The sequence below is a fragment of the Gymnoscopelus braueri genome (genome assembly GCF_963280865.1).
Source record: "Gymnoscopelus braueri genome assembly, chromosome: 20".
NCBI classification, from domain to species: domain Eukaryota; kingdom Metazoa; phylum Chordata; class Actinopteri; order Myctophiformes; family Myctophidae; genus Gymnoscopelus; species Gymnoscopelus braueri.
Window position 1 is genome coordinate 30355398 of NC_137622.1, and position 25033 is coordinate 30380430.

A 25033-nucleotide genomic window follows, 5' to 3' on the forward strand; every position below is an offset into this window, starting at 1 on the left:
TACAAATTTGCAACAGCAAAGTAATTACCATTACATACTTGGGTTGTTAGCTTTAGTCCCTAAAAATAAACCATGTAAATCCCTTTTAATGTTATCCCCCTGGGGAAAAAATAAAACCATTTCAATCATGCAAGGACAAAAAAAAAGTGCATACAAGGAATGTTCAATTTGATGCTTTATTTAAAAAAATAAGACTGTATCAGGGTAGCATCTACAAGAGCCAGCACATGAGGCAGTAATTTGGCTGGATTTCATGTGGTTATAGCCCAAGCAGACTGGTGGGCCGTTGTTCTAGAGGTAGGTTGTGGGTACAATTGGGTCCCCATAAACACAATCCTCCTCCACGGCAAGGTTGTAGCGGCTTCCACTGCCTCCCTTATAAGCACTCGTAACAAGTCTCACCCAGCCCTTCTCGCCCTATGGAAAGAAAAGTCAAGAAATGGTACTCATTTCCATGCCAATCATTTTAAGACTAATTTAAACCTGCAAACACCAGGTGAAAGCAATTTACTTGGGAATCGGGGGGTGGGGGGCATTACCCTGGGTCCCCAGTTCTGTGGTGGTAGTGTTTAAGTCTACATTTAAAAATCCATAAGTTACCGCTCATTAAACACTTGAAAGCCATCACCCAATGATTTAGTTATTTGAGACTTACCCATGGCTCTCCCCATGAATTACGCACAATCCAGTATTCAGTGCCATTTTCTACTCCCCAGCCAGCCACAGAGATTATGTGGTTGATGTCAGCAGTATAGACATACTCAGAATACACCCCCCCGGTGTATTCCACAAGCTTATCCGTAGCCATGATCCCACAGCTGGGGTGAGAAAACTAAAAGTTATGAAAAGGCATGCATTCCAAGCCCGTCGATATACAATAAAAGTTGTGTACTTTAAGAAAACCAATCCTGGAATACTGGAATATTGAATTGCCCAACTTTTACATCAGATGGTAATGTATGATTTAGTCAAGTTAAAAAAACAAACCTGATGGGCCCTCCAGTATAGATCTCTGCCTTCATACTCTCCCGTCCCACAATTGCTCCATAGTCACCAACTCTCCACCTGGTGTAGTTCTGCACAACATTGCACGCCTTGGGTGTGCAGGTCCCACAGACATTGAAAGGGTCACACTCTGTGGATGATCAAAGGCAGACTGCTTGAAGCTCATTCAACGTACTAACCAAGGATCAAGTCAGCCTACTCCTCACACTTGAAGCATAACATGTTGGAGCGCATTTAATTGGTCCCCCCTAATAATATTCAATATAAGATGTCACAATTTCCATCTACTCACTCTGCATCTCATGGTGGGCTATAGACATTTCAGAAACGGCATACCAATGACATCATTGATGGAGATTCCAAGCTAATAACTACAGCCTGTCTCTTCCTGGAAAGTTAGCATGCTGAAGTGAATGTTTTTGTTCATGAAATAAAAAGGGGGAAAAAAACAAACTTGAAATGACCAAACCTGCCTACCGATGACAGGCAGGTTTCTCAACTGTCCACAGCCCTCCTCTGAGACGCAAGTAGACAGAAATGGTGCCACCATATGAGCATTAGTGAGAAGACCAATTATGTTGAAAATCTGTGAAGTAGTCCTTTAACAATACCCCTTGGGCATTGAAGCCCAATACCTACTCTGGTCAATTGCCTGGTAGTTGTTGCAGGTCTCATCTGGAATGCCATGTTCATTGGCATACTGCATCACCCCAGCATGGTCTCCTCCATGACAGGTGCCCGCTGTAGAACAGTCGAGCACATTCTGGACAGACAGGTAAGCAGATGGCCACACCCCTTTTCGCTTGATGTTGATTCGATCTGACAAGTGAATTCACACATCGATTTTTAGTAGCTGCCACACCCGTTTGTGGAACATTCACAAGTTAACAGGCCCAAGCTCAACATAAAACCATTCATAATTTTTGCAAGATCAGGCTCAATTCAAAGATAACTGTATTTCTTAAGAACCCATGGCTACTTTCCATTTAACAAGTTGGAGCTACTTCCAAATACTAAAGTGGACTGGCTGGGCAATTGAGAGCTCAAAATAACCTGTGTGGTCATACCTGCCAGAGCACTAGTGCTACCATGGGCCCAGCAAGAGCCACAGTACTGTGGGATGTGCTGGTTCCGGGTGGCACTGACGAAGTTGATGCCCTTGACATTCCTCCAGTCCCAGGACTTGGGCAGTTCATTGAGGTTCAGCTGCTCATGTGGACGAGGAGTGGTTCTGTCGAACATGGAATGTAAAACACTTTGTAAAGTTCCTTTTAAAATACACAAATGTCAAACTGTTCTACAGGCAGCGTGTCTGCATAAACATTTGAGGCATTAAGTATGCCAAGAGAGCCGATAATACTGTAGACCATTTGCAACCAGTGTCCACATTGAGACTTTCTAAAAAGGTCCTAACATTACATTTGTGAACATGTACTGCAGTTAAAGGAGGAGTTCACCCAAAAAATTACTTATTTTCTATCAATTACACACCCCATGAAGCCTTGATTTCATGGATTTATTTTTGTTTTTGTGGCATTCCTAAGACAATAATTTGATGACCGTGTGTATTTCCGGTAGGAGACACAAATAATCTACTTTGTGTCTCCTACCGGATGCATTAGCCGGTAGGAGACGGGAATCAAATTATTAGCTTAGGAATGCGACAAGAACTAAAAAGAATCCATGGATTCAAGGCTTCATAGGGTGTGCAATTGATAGAAAATAAGTCATTTTTTGGGTGAACTCCTCCTTTAAGCACTCTAGTGTGGCTTAGCCTGAACATGCTCTTGGAAGAGGCAAGTGGGAATTTAAAATCATTGCTCGGGTCACATAAAACCAACCACATAACCACTGTACTCAGTGCAGAGCCACAAAAGAGGTGATCATGCATGTACATTTATACTACTAATGAACCAACACTATAGGTCTACAAACCTAGATTGGAAGTCTAACTTAACCATTTCCTGCACCATCTTGAACAGGCGGAATCCAGTCAGAAACTGAACTGGGTCAAAAGTGTTAAGTTTGATTTAAAGGGATATTTCACTCTTTTTTTAAAGTCACCTATTCAGGCTTTTGTCAGCCCCCCAGACAGTTTTAAGTTGCTTGATAGTCATTTTTATCAGACACGCCCCCTTCCTATACAAACCATTGTAACTTCAAACTCCATTTTAACCATGATAGATTCATCGAAAACAACAGTCCTTGGTTCTGGTGACTCATGCTGTCCCTGTAAGGGGGCTGTATTTATTTTCTCATTTAATTAATTTTATTGAAATTTTTATTTAAAAAAAAAAGGGGGAATTGAAAAAAAGTCACCGGAACCAAGGACGGGTGTTTCCGATGAATCTAACATGGTTAAAATAGTTTAAAGTTACAAGGCGTGTCTGATACAAATTAATATCAAATATCTAAATACTGAATCAAGCAACTTAAACGATCTGGGGTGCTCCCAAAAGCCAGAGGAGACGATAAAATGACCCACATTTTGTTTTTTAAGTGAAATATCCCTTTAACTTACTGATGGTTCTGTAGACTACTCAATAATGTTCAGAAGTGATCGTTTTGCAATGCAAACCTCAGCTAGAGTTTACAGTCATGACTTTAACCAACTAATACCACATTGCTTTCAATGGATAGTATTTTGAAAACACCACACAAGACACCCCATTAACATGCCCTCTTAATGGCCTACTTAAAGACTATGTACATCATACTATACAGGTCTATGAATTGAATACCAAGGACCCCAATGGAAACAAGACCGCAAGGACCTTTTTGGACAAAGTATTATAAATGTAATTGTGCTGTTTACATTTTTTGCCTAATATATTCAATCAAATCAGGTTAACTTGAAAAGGAAAATCTTACGTAGCGCCAAAGTTTTTCCTCGGCATGGGCTTATAGCAACGAGTCTTCTCTTGAAAAAAGTTCTTGGCCAAAACAGCAGAAGTCATGAGAATAAACAAGAAACCAACAATGTGGGCCATGTTGAATTGGAGAGGAAACACACCTAACTGCTGTTCTTCTTGGGTGAAGCTTTAAACCCTGTGATATGAAGACTCCCAATCAAGCTTTATTGCTCTCAGCTGTGAGGTGCATTCATTCAGGAGGCAGAGATTGGCAATACACATGAAAATAAATACAAGTTGACTGCTACTCTGTGGCCACCCTTCAGTTTTAACATGTAATGTCATGTAAAATGGCAAATCAAATAGATAAATAAAAATGTGTTTGACATGTGGATATCTGAACAAAATGGCATTTTGTCTAATCAAATCAAAAGTTTAACACACTCACCGCCAAAGGGGAGAATTCTCCCCTTTTCAGTCAATGGTCTGAAGGGAGAATTCTCCCCTTTTAATTATTTTCTTTTATTCTGTTTTTGAATTCCTAAAAGGTTTCTCTAATTTTTGAGTATACATTTATAACCCTAACCCTAACAAAAAAAAAAAAAATCCATTCACTTCAATGTTAAAAAATAAACGGACAAATAATTCACATTGTTTCTATAAAAAAATTATAAAAACCCTGGCAGTGGGTGATTTTATTATGAAAAAACTTTGGCGGTGAATGTGAAGAAGTACTCAAATGTTTTACTTAAGTATCAAGTATCAAAGTATCAATACTATAATGTAGAAATACTATGTTACAAGTAAAAGTCTGGTGTTCCAAATTTACTTGAGTAAAAGTATCAAAGTATTGGCATCAAAATATACTTAAAGTACCAAAAGTAAAAGTACTCATTATGCAGAATGTCCCATTTCACAAGTTTTCAAGTGTATAAAATGTATAAAAATCTTTTGAAAATATCAGCTCTACAAGCTCACAACGCGCCGCGATGCGATACGTTGTGAGCTTGTAGATCGGCTATTTTCAAATGGCCAAAGTTTAGATAGAGCTGAAGTGGTTAATGTATGTTTTGTAATAATAATCTAAATCCGCAAAGTAACTAGTAACTAAAGTTTTCAAATAATTGTTGTGGAGTAAAAAGTTAAATATTTGTCTCTGACTCTCTGAGATGTAATGGAGTAAAAGTATTGTTTTTAAAAACTCTCGTAAAGTAAAAATACCTCAAAATTGTACTTAAGTACAGTACTTGAGTAAATGTACTTTCCACCTCTGAATTCAAACACCACGGTTTGAATTAAATAACGCCTTTTTTACAATGCATATAACATGACCTTGTGCTCTTTTCCAGAGCAACTTGAGGCAGCCAGTTTGGGGCAACAAGCCTTTATGGGAATCAAGTGTGCCAACTCTCACCCACTTCCACTAGATAAAATATGCAGACTCGGCCTTGTTGAGTTTTTCTGGGATGTCAATGGAAGGTTCTCACATTCCAACTAATATTTCTGTAGGTGCCATGTAAGCTTGTACTTGTACTTGCCCAGTAATCAGGACATCGCTGTTATGGCCTCAGGTTTATTAGATGGAGTGCAAGCCAAGTGACATCGGAATTCATGTTGATATCATCCAGATGCCTCTTACACAACAAACTCCTGCATCTACTATGTCTCATAACAAAGACACGGTCCCACCACGCTGTGCCACAATCTCTTATCTGCAAGAATAGAGTGACATGTTTAATACCTTGATTAAAATCTAATCCCACCAGAAAGGGATGATGGGATATGAAAGTCATTTTCCTGTAATGGAGACTATTAATATTTAGATATATGGGGAAAACTAGATGTCCTGATTGGCAATCATCTAGAGGAAGGAAAATGATCACCAGAGCTGCCAGTGAACTGGACACCTAGTGCAAATAAGGCTGACTGTTTTCCAATTACCAGTTTCCTGTCTCAAATGAGCATATTTTTTACATTTATTTCTCGCTCCCCTCTCTCTTGCTCTCTCTTTCCCTCTACATGTTATTACAAAGTCTCAGATCTATTATGGAATTATGTCATTTACAATTAATCTCCCAGCAAATACGCTAAAAAACCTGATATGCCTTCCCATTATTATGAGTATGTCTATTTCTTGGCCCGATAAGACTTTTAGAAGTAAAAGTATTGGAAATTGGAATTACTCAAGTAAAGTACAAATACCTCAAAATTATACCTAAGTACATTACTTAAGTAAATGTACTTAGTTACTTTCCACCACTGCAACTGGGACTGGTCAGTGCACCCATAAACTTCTGCCGTTGGTCAGTGAGCAATTCTACTGGAGCAATGAACGCTTCTCATTGCAGCCCTTTACAATGGGAGACGTACGAAATATATCAACATACTCGGAACAGATGCACTTGATTCGTTTTGCTGATCATACCGACTGCAGGATGTACGTAACCTTCAAAATGTACACCGGGTTTGTTGATGATCATTTGTTTTGGTAAGGGCGTTTTTGCAATCGGGTAATATGCCCTCAATCATGAGGAGACAGAGTTTAACTGAACCTCAACAGGATCTCAAACCTCTATGCACCGCACACTGCATTTAACAAATACTGTACATCAATTTTAAAAGCCAAAGTAATGGATGGTTCATTCATGGTCATGATGGCTTGTTACAGGCCCATCAGTGGGAGATTTCACTGATTAGTGTCATTTACCGCCTTCATGAGCATGTCACCTTTCTCATTAACTTGAGCAACATCATTACTGCTCTCATAAGCCAGGTGATTGATTCAAACACGCACAGTGGTTTGTGTGTTGCGTGTGAGTATACTGTTGTAGGTACGTATATCTGTGAAAATTGTGTTTCTAGGGTTTGTGTAGATGGATTAGGAGGATGTGTGTGTGTGTGTGTGTGTGTGTGTGTGTGTGTGTGTGTGTGTGTGTGTGTGTGTGTGTGTGTGTGTGTGTGTGTGTGTGTGTGTGTGTGTGTGTGTGTGTGTGTGTCTGTCTGTCTGTCTGTCTGTCTGTCTGTCTGTGTGTGTGTGTGTGTGTGTGTGTGTGTGTGTGTGTGTGTGTGTGTGTGTGTGTGTGTGTGTGTGTGTGTGTGTGTGTGTGTGTGTGTGTGTGTGTGTGTGTGTGTGTGTGTGTCAAAGTTTTCAAATTGATTATACTTTTTTGGGACAAAACATCCTAATTGGTGGTGTAGGACTTAATCTCTCCCAAATTGGGTTCAGCATTGGACCCAAAAATAATCGGTCAGGCTCTCTACTGTAGCCTAATTGCAGTAAACCGTATCACCTTTTATTTAACCTCTCCACCCCATCTCGCTTGACTGTACTGTCAAGTATGGAAGGGGGGGGGAAATCTGAAACAAATGCACTTTATAAATGTCCCCCCTTAGGGGATTAATAAAGTGTTATCAATCAATCAATCAATCAAATAACCTCACCTCGTCAACATCGAGCTTTGTTTTCATTTTCTTGAAGGAGAGATTAAAATAAACAAGCCATGACACAAGATTCAGCCGGGCAGTTTTTACTTGTTAAGACGTGTTTTATAGCGCATAAGGACTCCTTGTTGTGTGAGAAAAAACAGCCACATTTTCCACTTGAAAGGATTTCAAAGGTGCCGCTCCGAGCCTCCCTGCCTCTTCGCTGGAGCAACCTGTCCAGCCCCCCACCGGAATCCCCTCAACCTGAAAGTTCACCGCTGGGGGTTTTTAACACCCAGTGGGCCATTTCACATTCGATTGGCCCTGTGAACACTAACTAAGCATTGGCGATGACAGACTTGTTAAGTACATTTCAGCCGTCGTAGTCATAAATGGCTTTTAATGGAGCAAGGTAACTGGAATAAGGTCAAGGGGCAAAGAGTTGAGGAATGGGGACTGGGGGTTCAGCCCGCACGATGTGCAGTCCCTAATGATCTTTACCGGGCTTGTCAGAAAGCCGATAAAGTATTGGGCCCCCGCAGTTGACTAAAAGTCAGATAGATTAAAGGGGTTTGAGGAGACAAGGGCGGGGAGGTTGAGGGCAGCCCTGTCACGTCAGCAGTGCAATGATACGATGAGACACTCATAACTACTGAGCCGAGAATCACATTTGAGAGACAGTTGTTGTTAAGCTGATGTTTAACACATCCACCGCCAGAGGTTAATCTCATAATGTACTCACCAGTGCCAAGGTGTTTTTGTTGTTTTTTTGTTTTTTTCATGTCGCCATAGATCTTGTTAAAATCCTTAAGATTGAGCCGTGAACGGTCTGTTTACATCCGCGAGATCTCCCTGTATCTCCCAGTGAAGATCGCGTGTCAAACGGGGCATCCATGTTTGAGTTAGAGCGGATTACGTTAAACAGTGAAATGCGAGGAGAAAAAACTACAGGAAGAGAATTGAGTTTCAGTTTCGTCTGTAGAATGGGAGCGGGCGTGATCGTCGAAACCGGATCCCAAATAATTCTATTTCCTGTCATCAAACCGGAAACGGAAGTGGATCAAAAAAATTCCGAAAGTGCACCCGGACCGCGCATGCGCGAAAAGACCGCAGCCCGTAGGACTACGGGCTCGGCGCTTAACCGTTGGATTTAACGGCCCGTAGAACTACGGGCCCGGCGGTAAAGGTGTTAAAGGGATAGTTCACCCCAAAAAAACACACTTTTTTTTCATCGATTAATCACCCCATGGAGACTTGAATTCGTGGATGTTTTTTTGTTTTTGTCGCATTCCTGAGCCAATAATTTGATGACCGGCGGCGGCTCCGGTAGGAGAATCAAAGTGTCAACTTTGCGTCTCCTACCGGAGACATTGGCATCTTTCCGCCGGTCATCAATTATTGGCTTAGGAATGTGACAAAAACTAAAAAATCTCCATGAATTCAAGGCTTCATGGGGTGTGTAATTGATAGAAAATAAGAACATTTTGGGGTGAACTATCCCTTTAAACATAAGTTTGCCAAACACTGGTGCCCGGTTTGATCGTAACTTCGCCACTCATGAACTGATTGCATCGTGAGATGTAGTATGCCTGTATACTGTGGTCTTCACCCATTAAGACCAGGAAAGCATCTGTGTCATTTTAGATTTTTAGCTAAAAAGCATTATTTTATACTTTGGAAAAATTAGAAATAGCAGATATACAAGCTCGTAGCGCTTGCAGATCTGCTATTTTTCAAAAATCTTCAAAAGGTGTGCAAATCTTTGAATATATATATATATATAGCAAAAACAAATTACTCAAATCTTTGCTTATATATACATATAATCTTGGGTGTCCTTGACATGAAAAACTTTGAGCACCACTGATATACTGTAGCACTGATATGTTTTTTTCAGAAAACTGTTAAGATTTAAGAAGACATTCGTAGAATCGGCCTCATGGTTTTAATGGGTTATAAGGCCACGCCTGTCTTGCTCGAGTATCCCCAATAAAAACCTCCACAGAACACTTTGCATTCTGGGCTGGATGTTACTCGAGAGCCAGGAGAGGAATCCATTCTTTTGGAACATTGACTGTTTATTTGACTGTGCACTCCTGCAGAACTGAGCCCCGCTCGGAACAAAAGGTCACCTGACACACACATGAGGCGCTTCGTTTTGTGTAGCCGTAACAGGTCTGGCCCAGGTCTTCTCTGTAGTCCTGTCCACCCCATCATGCCCTCTTTTCTCAACTTTCACGGTCAGACTGAACAACAACACATTAGCTAAAAAGCACGTCGGGACACACAATGTGAGTTTGGTTGGTTGGTTCTCCTGTCTATAGGCTTTTGCCTTGGCATTGAATTTCCTCTTTTCCCAATCGGCTGATGTTTCAGTAGAAGTCCCCTACACACGCACACACATGCACGCGCACACGCACACACACACACACACACACACACACACACACACACACACGCACACGCACACACACACATACACATACACACACACACACACACACACACACACACACACACACACACACACACAACCCCATGAGCTCCGAGCTTTTTCTTTTACTTTAGTTACTAGTTACTTTGCGGATATAAATTATTATATTATAAAACATACATTAACCACTTTAGCCCTATTTTATACCTTGGATATTTGAAAATAGCCGATCTACAAGCTCACAATGCGTCGCATCGCGACGCGTTGTGAGCTTGTAGATCGGCTATTTTCAAACATTTTACCACTTTTACTTTTGGTACTTTAAGTATATTTTGATGCCAATACTTTTGTACTTTTACTCAAGCAACATTTTGAACACAGGCCTATTAGTTGTAACAGAGTATTTTTATATTGTGGTATTGGTACCTTTACCTAAGTAAAATATCTGAGTACTTCTTCCACCACTGGTCTCACACACACACACACGCACGCACGCAGGCACACGCACACGCACACACACACACACACACACACACACACACACGCACACACACACACACACACACACACACACACACACACACACGCACACACACACACACACACACACACACACACACACGCACGCACACGCACACACACACACACACACGCACACACGCACACGCACACACACACACACACACACACACACACACACACACACACACACACACATACGCACACTGCTGTGATGTGATTATTATGATTTCTTTCAAAGCCAAAAAAGATTTTTTGCGAGAGAGGGAGAAGAAGGGGGGCCAAGGGGGATTAGTGTGATTCACCCCCATTCAGGCCCCCCCACAAACACACACACCCTGCAAAGTCAATGTATGGCTCTTTATGCACAGAAGCCCCCGTCGCAAGGTCGCATTTGTTTGGCAGCGCCGGGATCACCGGCACAGAGGACTAATCCTGTAGAATTAGACCATTCAACGACCACCTCTTGACCAGGAGGTATTGGCCATTAAAGTGGTTACAAGAGGAATGTCTGAGTTCTTAAAAAAAAAGAAAAGAAAATTCCACCACTCTACAACATAAAGGTAGCCCACAGAGTGAGCAACCTACAGAACCCTCCATCTCAATTTAAAGCAGCAGAGCAACAGATTTAATTTAGCATTTATGGATTGTGCTTATTAAACATTTATAGAAGCTATGTCAAATGTTTAATTGGAAACGCATGCGAGTAATATCCACCGTGCTGTATGCGTTGAGCCTGAACCCTGCTTTCCAGAGTGGTGCAGTGGCTCTATTCAATAGTTCAATAGTGCTGTAGATCAACATCAAGCTTATCTGGGATTCGGGATGTCTGAAAAGAAAGAGCTAAAGAAATAGAAAATGAAAGAACTGGTCAAATATCTTACGGACAGTGTAAAAATATAAGGTGCATATTATAATGTATGCATATTGGTGCGTGGTTAAAAGTAGCAGCTAAATGAGGGAGTTAAAGGAGTAGTTCGCTAACCTGACTCCGCCAGATGGGGCCATATTGAGTTAACAAGTTCACAATACAGCCTCCATCTGGGATCGCTCAGAGATTGGAGTCTAAACCGACACCACACCCAGTGGAACCAATCAGCGGCAGCTAAGAGGCGGGATCTTGGCGAGACCGGGTGTGACGCCATCGAGAAGCGCCTGTTCCATTATAGTTCTTTCACTATTCATCGTGGTTGAATAGTACTACACACAGTTCCTGCTGGCGCAGCTACTATACGTCATGGCGATATGTCAATATGATTGGTTGGAGTTCCATGATCCAATCACCTGCCAAGTAGCTTGAAAAAAGGGACCGCCCTCTTCAGCGGTTGGGCTACCGAGATACCAGATGGAAGTAGGTTGTGAAACACTGTCAGGTTAGTAGTTCACCCCCAAAAAATATTATTTTCTATCAATTACACATTCTTTTGTTTTTGTCGCATTCCTGAGCCAATAGTTTGATAACTGAGTCTCCTATTGACCGATGACCTACCCTCCATCTCAATTTGAAGCAGCGAGCAACAGATTTCATTCAGCATTTATCCCATTAAGACCTGAGGCTCACATTCTACAAATGCCTTCTAAATCAGACATAGGAGACACTACCGGAGACTCCACCGGTCATCAAAATATTGGCTTAGGAATGCGACAAAAACAAAAAAATCTCCATGGTGGGGTGTGTAATTGATTGAAAATAAGTCGTTTTTTTGGGTGAACTGCTCCTTTAAAATAGGCTTACAATGCCATGCATGTTTCGCTATGATATGATATTGAAAGACCTTGATTGGAACACAGCAGTAAAATGACATCATTTATGAAGGGCATATACATCTAATAGAGCCATCATCACACGCAGCTGGATGTCATTTGAGTGTGGTTCACCAGTGGCCGTACTAAAATGGGCTGAGCATCTTTTCTCAACCAGTCACCATTCAGCCAGTAGCGTGAGCACATTTTAACCCATTTAGACGGGGGAAAGAATCTGTATCATTTTGTAGATCTGCTATTTTTGAAAAATCATCACATTTTTAATATTTATATATATATTTTTTAAAGAAAACATTTGTAACTTAAATCTTTGTTTCTGGTGGATTCTACAAATGTCTTCTAAATCCTAACATGTAACAGTATGTTGCTGTGATATCAGTGGTGCTCAAACCTTTTCATGTCAAGGAACCCCAAATTTATAATTATGTATTTGGCCACCGACCCCCATCTCAAAATATTTTGTTCCAGGGACGGTCCCCCAGTAGCAAAGATTTGAGTTAAAAATGTTCCCTTTAAAAAATATATATATATTCAAATATTTGCACAAAATGTTCAAGATTTTTCTAAAATAGCAGATCTACAAGCTCGTAGCGCGGCACTCTGTGCTTGTAGATCTGCTATTTTTTAATAGCCAAAGTGGTTACACAGATGCGTTCCTAGTCTTAATGGGTCAATCATGCATGTTTTACAAAATAGCTGCTGGGAAATGCACAATGCACACCATAATTCTGCCAGAGCATATCATATGCCTCTCGTCTCCATGAAAAAATGCTATCAAGATGCCATGTTAGATTACTACTCTTTTTTCTTGTCTTTTGTTAAATTGTGACTCAATTCAAGCAAGAGCTATCTCCCTCCTGTTGAGTGGGCTTGACAGAAGCAATTTCCTGCTTTTCTAATCTAAAGATTTCTTCATTGATGTGATCTACTAAATACTATCCGAGGCACATGGCAGCACCAGATGTGTCCCAAAGACTTTAGAGATTATTTGTGTTTTGGGACTTTCTGAAGAAGCAAGGGCAAGCCTGTGATGAATATTAATTTCAGACCAAAGGATGTCTAGCCAGGCTCATCTGGATGATCATTTTTTTCCACCTCCTTTCATCCAGGCACATAGAGTATGTAGCATTTTGTGTCAAAAAGAGACAACCACTGAGCCAAGAAATGCATTCCCATGCTGTCACTAAATGACCCCTGGAATGAAAATGAAAATAAAGTCACTATGGGTATATATTATTCCTGAAACTAAAGTGCTTACAAAATAAGATCTCAATCATCAGTGGTCTAAAGTAACTAAGTACATTTACTCAAGTACTGTACTTAAAGTTATACAATGCAGGTCCACAAATAACGATTTTTTGCAGCCTTTGCTGGTCATTACCGCCACTGCAGGCCGTTCGTTTATTCCTCTGTTACCCAGAATTCCATTCGTTTTCACCGGAAGACGGAAGCGTTTCAAAAAGCGTTCTTTTTATTGTTTTATACGATCTGTGGATCATTTCTCTTAGCCAGTGGAGCTTTAGTTACCGTGAGCTGTGTTTTCTTTTTCTGTTGTTTTTCGATCTTCAAATCATACAATCTCTTAAAATCAGCGTGAGTTTCCTTTTTGTTATTAGCGCGGTAGTTCCTGGCCAAACAGGAAACCGGTGCGGTAGTTCCTGGCTAAACAGGAAACCGGTGCATTTCCGCTTCCGTTTTCCGGCCAGATGACGTCATTTTCGCGGGAAAGACACCCCTATCACCGTTCAATAGAAAATATATGTATAAAAGGCTTTCGGGGGTGAAATTCATGGAGTGGGTGTTGTGAAACTTTTGCCACTCACAAAAGATATACAATTTAACTTTAGTTTTGTTGAAAAAGTTACCTAGTATTACTTTAAGTACACTTTTGAGGAATTTTTACTTTACTGGAGTATTTCCCATTTTCTGTACTTTTACTTCTACTCCTCTTTGACAGGGGACAATAAACATGTCAACAGATTGTGTTATACCGGTACAGACCGCCCCTGATATACAGGAACACATTGTGCAAACAGCCAACAGCTTTCTCCATCAGTCATCGGTCCATCATCACAATGTTTGTTATGCAATGTCACCTTCCACTATTGAGTCTGGATGCTCTTCTGAAGAGTAAATCATTTAGGAAGGGGATTCACCATCTTTGCTCAAGGACACGTCGGCTAGGAATTTAAACCTGTCAATATCTGTCAGACAACACGGGCAAATGCAACTTAATATGACCATTTATAGGGAAGACATCAGACGATCTACAGAGGGAAGACAGTGGCGTTTTAACACACACAGACGTCCCTGTTTCATTCGGAAGACGTCGGCGTTGTGCAGGCTGTTTTCTCCATCTGTTACTCTACGCTAGAAACGAAGACAGGTGGTCAGCCACTAATTCTCATGAAGCGCTGGACCACCGTACACGTCGGCCCACTCATTTTGCAGATAGTGATCCAAGGCAGCGTGGCTGCTAAATATTCGAGCTCATACATATGCATGACATGGCTAAACATTTCCCCGCCGACACCCATTAGTTGTACACTCACTTCCAGGAGGGCCTATTTAGAGAATTTGCATGTGGCCATTAGTAGATTAATCACGAGTGACAGCTGAGGGAGTGTTGTGGACCCGAGACCGACCGTGCGGGGAGCCAAGATGGACCCTGACCCACATGTCTCTGGTAGATAACTTGGCCTGGTTGCTTTGTGAGATTCGGATGATTAAAATGACCCATTTTTCTGGCCTCATGAGCTTAGAAAAGATAGACAGACAAAGGGAAGAAAGTCTTTTCACAATTTCTTTTTTAAATTAGTGTGATATGAGACTGTGATTTAGGTTTTTCCAGTGATTGAACTCGCAACCATTTAAATGTGTTCCATTATTTTATTTTCCTACCTTCTCAAAAGTCACCCATCTTCTCGTTTTGCTTTTAACGATAGCAGTTTCTGAATTAGTCAGGCGGGAAATTGCTGATTGAAAGAATAGTTCAGTTGGTGGTACAAGCATGACATTTGGCTCAGATAACCTTTATGCCACCATAATTGATCATCATCAACCTTGGGCCGCGCAGAATTCTTTGTTCATTGTTCAAGATGGCAGCCAGTTTTTCGGCTGCCCACCTTTTGGACTACTGTATGTGCAAATGTACTTTGAAGAAAATACTGTATTTGTGTAAGAGAAATAATATTAAAAAAAGAAAAAATGTCATTTGTCTGGAAAATAATTTTGTGTTTAAAAAATCTTGAAAAATAAACCTAATATCGTGAATAGAATCGTATCGTGAGTTGTGTGAATCGTTACATTCCTACAAATACCCCAACAACATCATCATCATAACCTTTATTTCAACTCGGAGTACAGTCGAGGGGCAGGCCCTCATTTTCAATGTAGCTGAGATACAGAACACAATAGTCAACAGGAATATACATTAATATACATCAATATTAAATATATGAATGAGAAGACAGAAAAATACTCAAACAATATTCAAAAAAATAAAACAGATAGACCAGAAATTAATTAAAGAAGTTACAGTCTGCTTTAATTAACAACAACAACTGTTTCAGTCTTGATGACACAGGACCTCAAACAGGCATTACCACTTCATGTATATGACGTTGATTACACTCCACAGCTGCTGCACAAGCACAATCACTTGTGTATTTACTTTTATGCAGTGGTGTAAAGTAACTAAGTTTTACTAAGACATTTACTCAAGTCCTATGCTTAAAGGTAGGGTAAGTGATATTTTTGGGTATTATTATTATTTTTGTTAAAAAGGTTAAAGTACTATATTCTGATAGTAATCATTGCTACAGAGCGTTTGTTCGGTCACAGGGGTCTCTCCAGCTCTTTAGTAAACAGAATATAGTACATTTTCAGGTAGGTGACAACATTTAAACCAATCAGGAGACAGCACTGAAAATGCATTTTCTGTTTGATAAAGAGCTGGAGAGACATGGGAGACTCCTTTTACTGAACAAACATTCTATAGCAATGAGTACTATCAGAATATAGAGCTAATTAACACTTATTTTAACCAAAGAAAAACCTTTAAGTAAATTTTTTTACTTTACTGGAGTATTTCCAATTTTCTGTACTTTTACTTCTACTCCACTACATCTCAGAGGCAAATATTGCACTTTTACTGCACTACAATTATTTGAAAACTTAGTTACTTTGTAGATTTTGATTATTATCACAAAACATACAGTAACCACTTCAGCCCCATATACATTTCGGCCATTTGAAAATAGTCGATCTACAAGCTCACAATGCATTGCGATCCGATGCGACACATTGTGCGCTTGTAGATCTGCTATTTTCAAAAACAAATTAAATACATTTCAGACATGAAACGGGAGATTCTGCATAATGAGTACTTTTACTTTATAGTAGATTTTGATTACCGGACTTTTACTTGTAACAGAGTATTGATACTTTTAAGTAAAACGTTTGAGAACTTTTTCCACCACTGCTTTTATGTTTGATATCTATCTACCACTAAATGATGTCTCTCACCTATACAAGAGACTCTCACTCTATATCTGCTGATATTTAAATGTGCTGCAAATGTTTCTTTACTTGAACAAGAAGAATTTCTATTTTGACCATGTACCTTATGTACAGTATATTTCGCATTGAATATTCTCCATAGTGTTATATTTTTATTTCCCTTGCTTCTTGCTCTATTCTTTACCCTTATAACTATTTTCTTGGTTACTGCAAAAGGTGGCAAGCTTGTACAAAAACAATTTCACCTAGTCTTTTATACAGGTACTGTAAACTAGTGATGGGACAAATTGACAATACAGTACATTTGAAGTTGAAGTTGTCAAACATGTTATTATTTGATCTTTCACATAAACCAAATATTCAAAGGCCTGGTTGAACTGCGCTGCAAATGTTCCTTGAATGCATTTCGGTCTACGATTCTGTGTTGACGTTGACGTTTGTGGCACGGTGTCACCTGCTGAGCCACCTCTGTATAGGTAAATTAAGGTTCTTCTACCGTTGCACTTATAAGCACTCTGGGGAGAGAGCAGAATGCCTCAAAAGCCAAATCTTAAATGTCAATGTCATGCTACAAATGGTTGCCTTCTTCATTTCCTTTCCATTCACAGTTTCTCCCTGATCCGGTCAGGATTGCTAAATATCGAAATGCCACAGAAATAATTACATAGGCTACGAAACACTGATGCACTAATGTGACAGGGAGCTGTTTTCCAAAAAATGACATCAATAAAAACAGACCCCCACGGGAATGTGCAAGTGTGTGCGCACACGCATAAACATGTGCACATATTTCCATAAACATGCACACACAATCCCACACACGACACGTGTATTGTGGCTTTCATACGTTGTCAGACTGCATGCCAATATTGCTGTGTAACATGCTACATCACTCATATATCTAGGGCTGTCACTGAAAAATAATTCATCAGCGTCTATTTACAGATGGACTCCTGATCTGGCGTTCCAATTTACCTGTTGCTGCCGGAGTGCCAAGTGAGGGAGGCTAAAATTGGAAACACCATTTCACCAAGCAGCCCTGATATCAATCATTCAATACCTGTCAGAGAAAGAGAGCCGGACAGGGAACTACACATACAGAGATGGGAGGAGGTAGATGGGCAGGAGAAGCTCGGGAGACTAAAAGAGAGTGAGGGGGAAACGAGAGAGAGAGAGAGAGAGAGAGAGAGAGAGAGAGAGAGAGAGAGAGAGAGAGAGAGAGAGAGAGAGAGAGAGAGAGAGAGAGAGAGAGAGAGAGAGAGACTGAGTATAAGGTTATGCAGCTGTGCGGTGGCTGTATTTATGTAACAACCAGCCCTGAGGCTAGCTGGATACTGATACTGTGGTATGATATGAGCTTCATCACCAGTGAACAACCTTGTAACATTATACCTCAGTTGTATCACATCTTTGACCGAAAAAAAGAAAATGGAAAGAAAATACCACTATTTCCCACTCCAGTGGGTATTACTTAATATGTTTGCATGTTTTTTTCCTTTCTTTTTCTTTTTTTGGCTGATGGCCTTCTTCAGAGAGATGACTTACAGTAAATAATGGCAGTAATATAATAACAAGACCTTTACATTGTAGCTAGCATCGACAAGTTTAGTTTAACATAGCCTAAGCTACCAATAAAAAGTCTCAACAAGAAGCTAGAAGGATTTATTTATACCATTATATTTTATTTCCTCAGGATCTGTAAGAGCACAATAATTACTCAACTTTAAAGCTAGCAAACTAAAGCCAAGTCCACACCAATGATTCGCAACGCAACGAATTTCAACTTGCAACGACTTGCAGCGGTCCAAATTGACCTGTTGCAGGTCGGTGCAGTTCTGTTGCAAGTAGTTGCAAGTGGTTGCAACGGGTTCCAGTTGCAACTTGTCAAAACTTATCATTTTTTTAAGACTATTAGACCAAAACAAATAAAAAACATGGTCTTTTCGGGGGTATAGGGTACATAACAAAATGGCAACATGACATTGTTTGTAGTTTTAAGTGAGTTCTTCTTTAAACACAGGTGTACCGTGTACATTTGAGGTGTTAATCTGAATCACTTTCAAAGGCCCATTCTCCACCCAACACACACGCCCACCCAAGGGCCCCACCTATCCCACTGATCCAGTGCAACTACACTGCCTGCAATGTCAAACCTATGCCCCTGATACATTGCTATTACAGCAGCTTGTTGTAACTGTTTGTTCTCACAGTTTGCCATGTGGGTTAACCACATGAACTATACGGTCCTTATTCTGGGCATGTCATGATAGGTGAACATTTGGCCGAAAATAGCAGATCTACATGCTCTCAACTCGAGTGGTTAGCAAAGCTGCCTCACAGCAAGAAAGTCCTGGATTGGAACCTGACTGGGGTATTTCTGTGCATGTGGACAAACATTTCCTCTGGGTCGAAGCCCCCCCCCCCCCCCCCCCCCAAAAAAAAGACATAATCATGCCGCTGCCCTTGACCAAGACACTGGCCTTAGAGCTGCAACTGGTCCCCCGGCGCTGCTCAGTGGCTCCTATAGTTAGGATGGGTCAAATGCAGAGGACGAATTTCCCCACAGGGATCAATAAGGTATAATAACGTAACACGGCTAAGATTAATAGCAGCAGGGTGGAATTGCAATGAGCCAATGAAAGCACGGTACCTCCGGCTGTGTTGTTCAAATATAAAGATGTTTACGGTGGGGGGGGGGGGAGGATATTTGTGTGACAGCTGAGAGCAGAGAAGCTGAAAGGCATGGGGGGCATAAAGGAAAACGTCAAGGTCTCGCATCGCCCCAATTTATTTCAGTCAGTAAATCAATTAATTATATGAGAGCTTGCCTTGATTGCTGATTAACGCCATAAACAACTGAGTTAAATTAGATCAAATGTTATTTGTCTGGGGGAACACTCTATCAATCCCAGCTCTACTTCCCCGCTGAACAACCGACCGTGTATAAAGGACAGAGAGATCGCCCTCCCCTGCCGGCTTCCCAAACGTCAACATGGAACAATTGTGGCCAAGCTGGAGGCACCGCAGTGGAATCACACATCGGTTTCCATGGTGGTGGGTAGGAACTTTACCCCTGTGTTACCTGGAGAACCCAGTCATTTTATATGACTTGATTTTCAGGCTGCTATGCGGCCTTCTAATATAGTTTATATATATTGCGCTAGCCTGGAAAACCAGACGAATCTGCCAGTGCAAAAAAAAGAAAAGAAGCCCTCGGCAGATTAGTCTGGCCCCCCTCGGTTGTGATTGGATTTAGCTGCCCCCAAAGTTGTGGGGCACCAATCAGGGCCCAGTATGCAAATGTGGGGCGGGTTTATCACCAGAGACTTTATTTTTTTTATCCGCCACTTGGAAATGCAGGTTCCACACAGAGATTCCACACTAATATCTATACACAATGATATTACTTTGGCCAATGCCAGGAATATTGCGCAGATCAGAGCAGTGATTGCCGAATTATGTCCAGAATGATGTTACATTTGTGACGTCCGCCCACTGTCCACATTCCACCCACAAGGCAATTTTAATATAGGATATTAAATGTAACCACATAAACCCTTGCATCCCTATTCTGGGTATGTCAATAAGAGGGAAGAAGACGTGAAAATTATGTGAAAATAGGCTCACAATGTGTGGCATTGCAATGCGTCGTGAGCTTGTACATGTAGATCAGTGTGAGAGATTTTATTGTAGAGGGAAAAGGGGAGGGGCCCAAGTCAACAGACCCCTAGGTAGGTGGTTAAGCAGTATAGTGCATGACATTGTCTGAAAACACAGAAAAGTCTACAAATAATATTCTCTGCTGCAGTCTTCTGATGTCTACAAGACGGCGCTGTAAAAACACACAAAAAAAAACTACCTCAAATTGTTATTTTGACAACCTATATTTTGGTTCTCCTGAATTTAGTGATTAGGAAAAAAGCCTCCTGACAACGTATCAAACGCAGGTGTGTTTCTCTGACACAACTAATCCCGGGTTTTACTGCACACCCACCCCCCACCCCCCTCCTCCCCCCTCCCCCTTCAAAGGGCCCGCACAGCCACTTGAAATTCTTTGCCTGAAAAAAAGACTCCAGAGCCTCAGAAGGATCCTTTAGTCGGGGTAGAGAGGAGAGGGGAGGAGCTGGAACTCCATTTAGTCTGATTTCCTGTCTTTAAAAAGGATGAATGAGCGGCTTTAGGCCATTCAAACTGCCCTCACCTATAGCCCTGTCCGTTTGATCTCGGCAACAGGGCTGCCGACAGGTTAAAAGAGAGAGAGGGCCCTTAATGTCAAGGCCATTCTTAATGAGTCGTGGGCTGGACAGGACCAACCACAGACGTTCCTTAAAAAAAAAGAATTTAATCCTCCTTGGGCCTTATCAAAGTGACTTCCTGTATGTTTTTCTTTCATCTCTCTTGCACAAAAACGAAACGTTCCAGTAGTTTAGGGGATACTTTGATAACTGGAGTGTTACATATTTCCGCCCCACCCCAATCTTTATAAATGTAATTCATGTGATGTTAGGGGGGTCTGGAGTTTAATTTGCTGTAATCGGATTAATGTTCTTTAGCATTCGCTAATCTCGGTTCAACACATTTTGTTGTATTCGCTGTGATGTGAAATAATACACTGATTGGAACAGTCTAGCCTGACTGCAGACAAATTAAAGAGATATCAAAACTTTCTCCGTTTATTATAGTCATCAGTGGCCTTTCGACTCACAAAATGTACGCTGATAAGCGGCGGTTAAATTGAATGACTTTGGACTGACTTCATAATAGGCACACTGCATGGCAAAGCACGGAAATGTTGTGCAATTTAACTCCTCAGATCTCTTATTGTCATCCTTTGCATATATATATATATATGCTAATCAAGCATTTCTAAGGAGAGGGTGTACAGAAGAAGAAGAGGTTTTTCATTGGAAAATGCAGACAAAAGCTGACACACCACAGTATATCGACAACAAGCCTTCAGGAATACAGTATTACCCATTACAGAACCTGTGTCGTTTTATAACCGAAATACAAGCAAATATCCAGTTTCACGACACATCGACCCAGATGCTGCTGGGCCATTCAGCTGAGCTGGGGGGGCTTTTTGTGCGGTGGTCTCTCTGGCAGAAATCTTCCACTGCACTAGGCAATAGGCAGCCCTCCTTTGTGTCACCGTACTCCCTCGGCTCTGTTCCACCCCTTTGTTTGCTTTGGTGCTGTTTCCGTGGCGACTGAGCCCAGGGCCCCCAATCACAGGCCCGTAGCACTGACAGGCGGGTGGGAGGGGGTGGGGGTGGAGGGGGGGCAAGTGATGGCGGCTGGGCGTTGGGGAGGAGGGGGGCCGTGCGCGCACGCACACATGCTCGCACACAACGTTCACCTGCACACACACAGTCTCACACGCACACTCATTCATGCATGAATACATGCACGGCATGCACACAGATCTGCGTGGACAGATACAATAAAAAGGTGCACATTCATGAACACACACTCGCTCACACACGCACACGTACGCATGCACATGCATACGCACGAGCGCATGCGCGCGCATGCACGCGCATACAGACACACACACACACACACACACACACACACACACACACACACACACACACACACACACACACACACACACACACACACACACACACACACACACACACACACACACACACACACACACACACACACACACACACACACACACACAGACACACTGTGCATGTGTGTATGCAGTGACACACAGACACACATACAGTATAGTGCTTGCCCAACCCATGTGTTGCACGCGCACGGCTACAGGCCTTCAGTTTCCATGCTAATAACGTGCCCCCGAGTCAGCCGCCATAAATCTCGTGGTAGCGGGATGTCACTGACAAAGTGCCCTTGTGATAACACTGTGGCTAGATGTTATTGTGCTGCAACGCAGCGTGTGACAGTTCAGAATTTCTCCCTTGTGCTGTTTTCTCTCCTCTTGTCTTCCCTTCCTCGTTTACCTAGCTTCACCTGGACCCCGTCCGCATGGCGCCACCACCATCAACACCGCTAAAAATAGATCCGGAATAGGATTTTTTTTTAACGTAGCCTAGAGACGTGGAAATGCTAACAACTTTAACCCTATAGGCATCCCTGTTCTGGGCATGTCATTAAACTTTAGCAAAGCCACGAACGACCTGAGAGAAAAGGTAAGAAGGGCTTTCAATGCCATCAAGGGCTTTCTATGCCATCAAAGGGATTAAAATCTGGTTAAAGATATCAGACTACGTTATTATGGAACCCATCTCCCTCTATATGGTATATTTCAAATCTCCCTTTATGCCTTTTAGTCTTATTTTAATGTGTTTCTCTTTGCTCAATTCTTACCTATTTTACCTATTTCTCTCCTTATAAAGTTGTTTATTTTGCTTTGTTTTGTAAAGCGACTTTGGGTATATATGTTTGACGTATTATTATTGAACCCTGCAAATCCATCCTCCGCACCCTACGGAAAACAACAAACATCGCACGCAGAGCAGAATTAAGACGATACCCAATCACTATCAAAGTAAAGAAGAGAGCATTTCAATTGCATAACCACCTAAAAGAAAGCGACCCTGACACGATCCATAACAAAGCCCTCACCCATAGAGAAAGCATACAGGGATGCCCCTTTATAGTCAGCTGGTTCAGGGACTCATGCCGCTGCCCTTGACCAAGACACTGGCCTTAGAGCTGCAGCTGGAGCTGTGATTCAGCGTCCCCATGTAGCCCCTAGTTAGACATCCCACAAGCTCATATTGGCCAATTTATATTTTTTCCAGTTTTTCACACCAGGTCTTCTCAACTTTGATTGGCTGCCACGGAGTTTCCCAGAGCAGAAACGTCAACGCTGGGCAACGCGGTCAGCTGCCTGCCCTGTTGAGCCCACTTTGCCCGCTGCTGAAAGATGGACCGAAAACGTTGGGTTGGAAGCAATTCTCAACTTTGATTGGCTCCCACAAAGTTTCCCAGGGGAGATAGGTTGGAAGTAATTGAGAGGTGTTAGAAGACACCTTTATGAACACATTGGTGAAGACAGCTATTATTTTGCAGATGGCTAAAAATGTTGGCATAATAATAATTGGTAAAAATGTGATTATATTGTAATGGAATCACTCATTTTCACACCAGCATGCCTCGTGTGATCACTTTAAGAATAGTTTCATTGTGATCCTTGACCCTCAAAACAATTTTTTTAAGTGCAATATTGGTTGATTTATAGATGTTTTGATAATTGTTATCTCCCAATTCATAACAAGCAGCAAGACAAACCAATATTACCAATCAAAATATCTGTTGTAGTATATAACAACTTTGTCTCCTGGTATAAAGAGTATATTTTGGAACATCAGCTTCTCTGTGATATCTGTGAGGCCGTTTGTTACCACTTACCAGAGCGGGTGCGTTGCAGGGCATTCCCCCAGACAGTACAGCATCAGGGCGCCTCTTGTTACTGCAAACATGCCAGCATTTGTCTTGAGACATTAGCTTCCATTTTATTACATTTTACTGAGGTTAATTACACTCCCCCAAATGTCTGATATTACTGATAATATGACCCATAACAATGTTAGAACTACGCCACCTGGCACTGACAAAATACCCCCTGCTGAAAATAAAGGATTATGCCAGAGAGGGAAAGATGTAAGAGAGGTTCCCTTGATTCGGAGCCTTTCGTGGCTTCATTTGGCAGTGCTCCATATGACTAAGAAAGTCTACAGAACACAGAGCTCAGAGCAAAGTCCCGATTTGAGCCGTGATCATGTTTTTTCTCAGGCGCTTTGCTGTGAACAAAGCCTCTAATGGTTTTCAATCATATGGCCTTGTGTCTCAGGAACTTTCCCCAGTTTGTTTGGGGACTGTAATTCCAAAGCTCGGCTTCAAAGGGATTCTGAAAGGTGACCGCATAGCAGCGCAACCCATATCCATCCTCACCGCCCCCTCACCCCCTCCAGCTTCTCCTCCTCTTCCCCTGTAACGCTCCCTCCCGCCTTTCTCTTCCCGTCCACCTTCTTCCACTCATTCTTTCGCTGTTCTGTATTAGCCGCAGTCATACTGTAGGCAAGGTACTCATATTGCAACCTGCTGACGGACTTGCAGCCACGCTGTGATGTCTTCTGACCTTTTGTCAAGTTTTTAATCATGTGCTGAAGCCGCCCCCCACCCACACACACACACAAGTGCCAAGTTGCTAAAGGTGAAGCTTGCTGGGCAGTATGCGGTTCATTTCAATGAAGCTTGCTTGTTTGCTTGGAGATTGTGTGCGTGTGCGTGCATGTGTGTCTTAGCCTGTGTCTTTGTGGTTGCACACATGTACTTTAGCCTGTGTCTTTGTGATTGCACACACGTATAGTTTAAGCCTGCAGCACAGTGAGTGTGCATGCCTGTATGCATGCAAGCCGTGTTGCATTGGCTTCTCTTTGCCTACATGTCTACAGTGAGCATGCTCTTTATGTTGTACAGCAGGTGACTTGAATACTGATGTCTCCCGTTTCTCTGTGCAGCACCACAGCCT

At 41.8% G+C, this 25033-nt stretch overlaps 1 protein-coding gene across 1 annotated transcript; it reads right to left on the minus strand.

Annotated features, from left to right (window-relative positions):
• Nucleotides 1-291: 291 nt before the first annotated feature.
• On the minus strand, nucleotides 292-24572 carry LOC308075647 (cathepsin Z-like; the record flags this gene model as incomplete). Its single annotated transcript, XM_080415595.1, has 6 exons — nucleotides 292-417; nucleotides 656-818; nucleotides 988-1135; nucleotides 1645-1824; nucleotides 2073-2236; nucleotides 24454-24572. 6 exons carry the CDS (start codon nucleotides 24570-24572, stop codon nucleotides 292-294), a joined length of 900 nt encoding a protein of 299 aa, XP_080271721.1.
• Nucleotides 24573-25033: the final 461 nt, after the last annotated feature.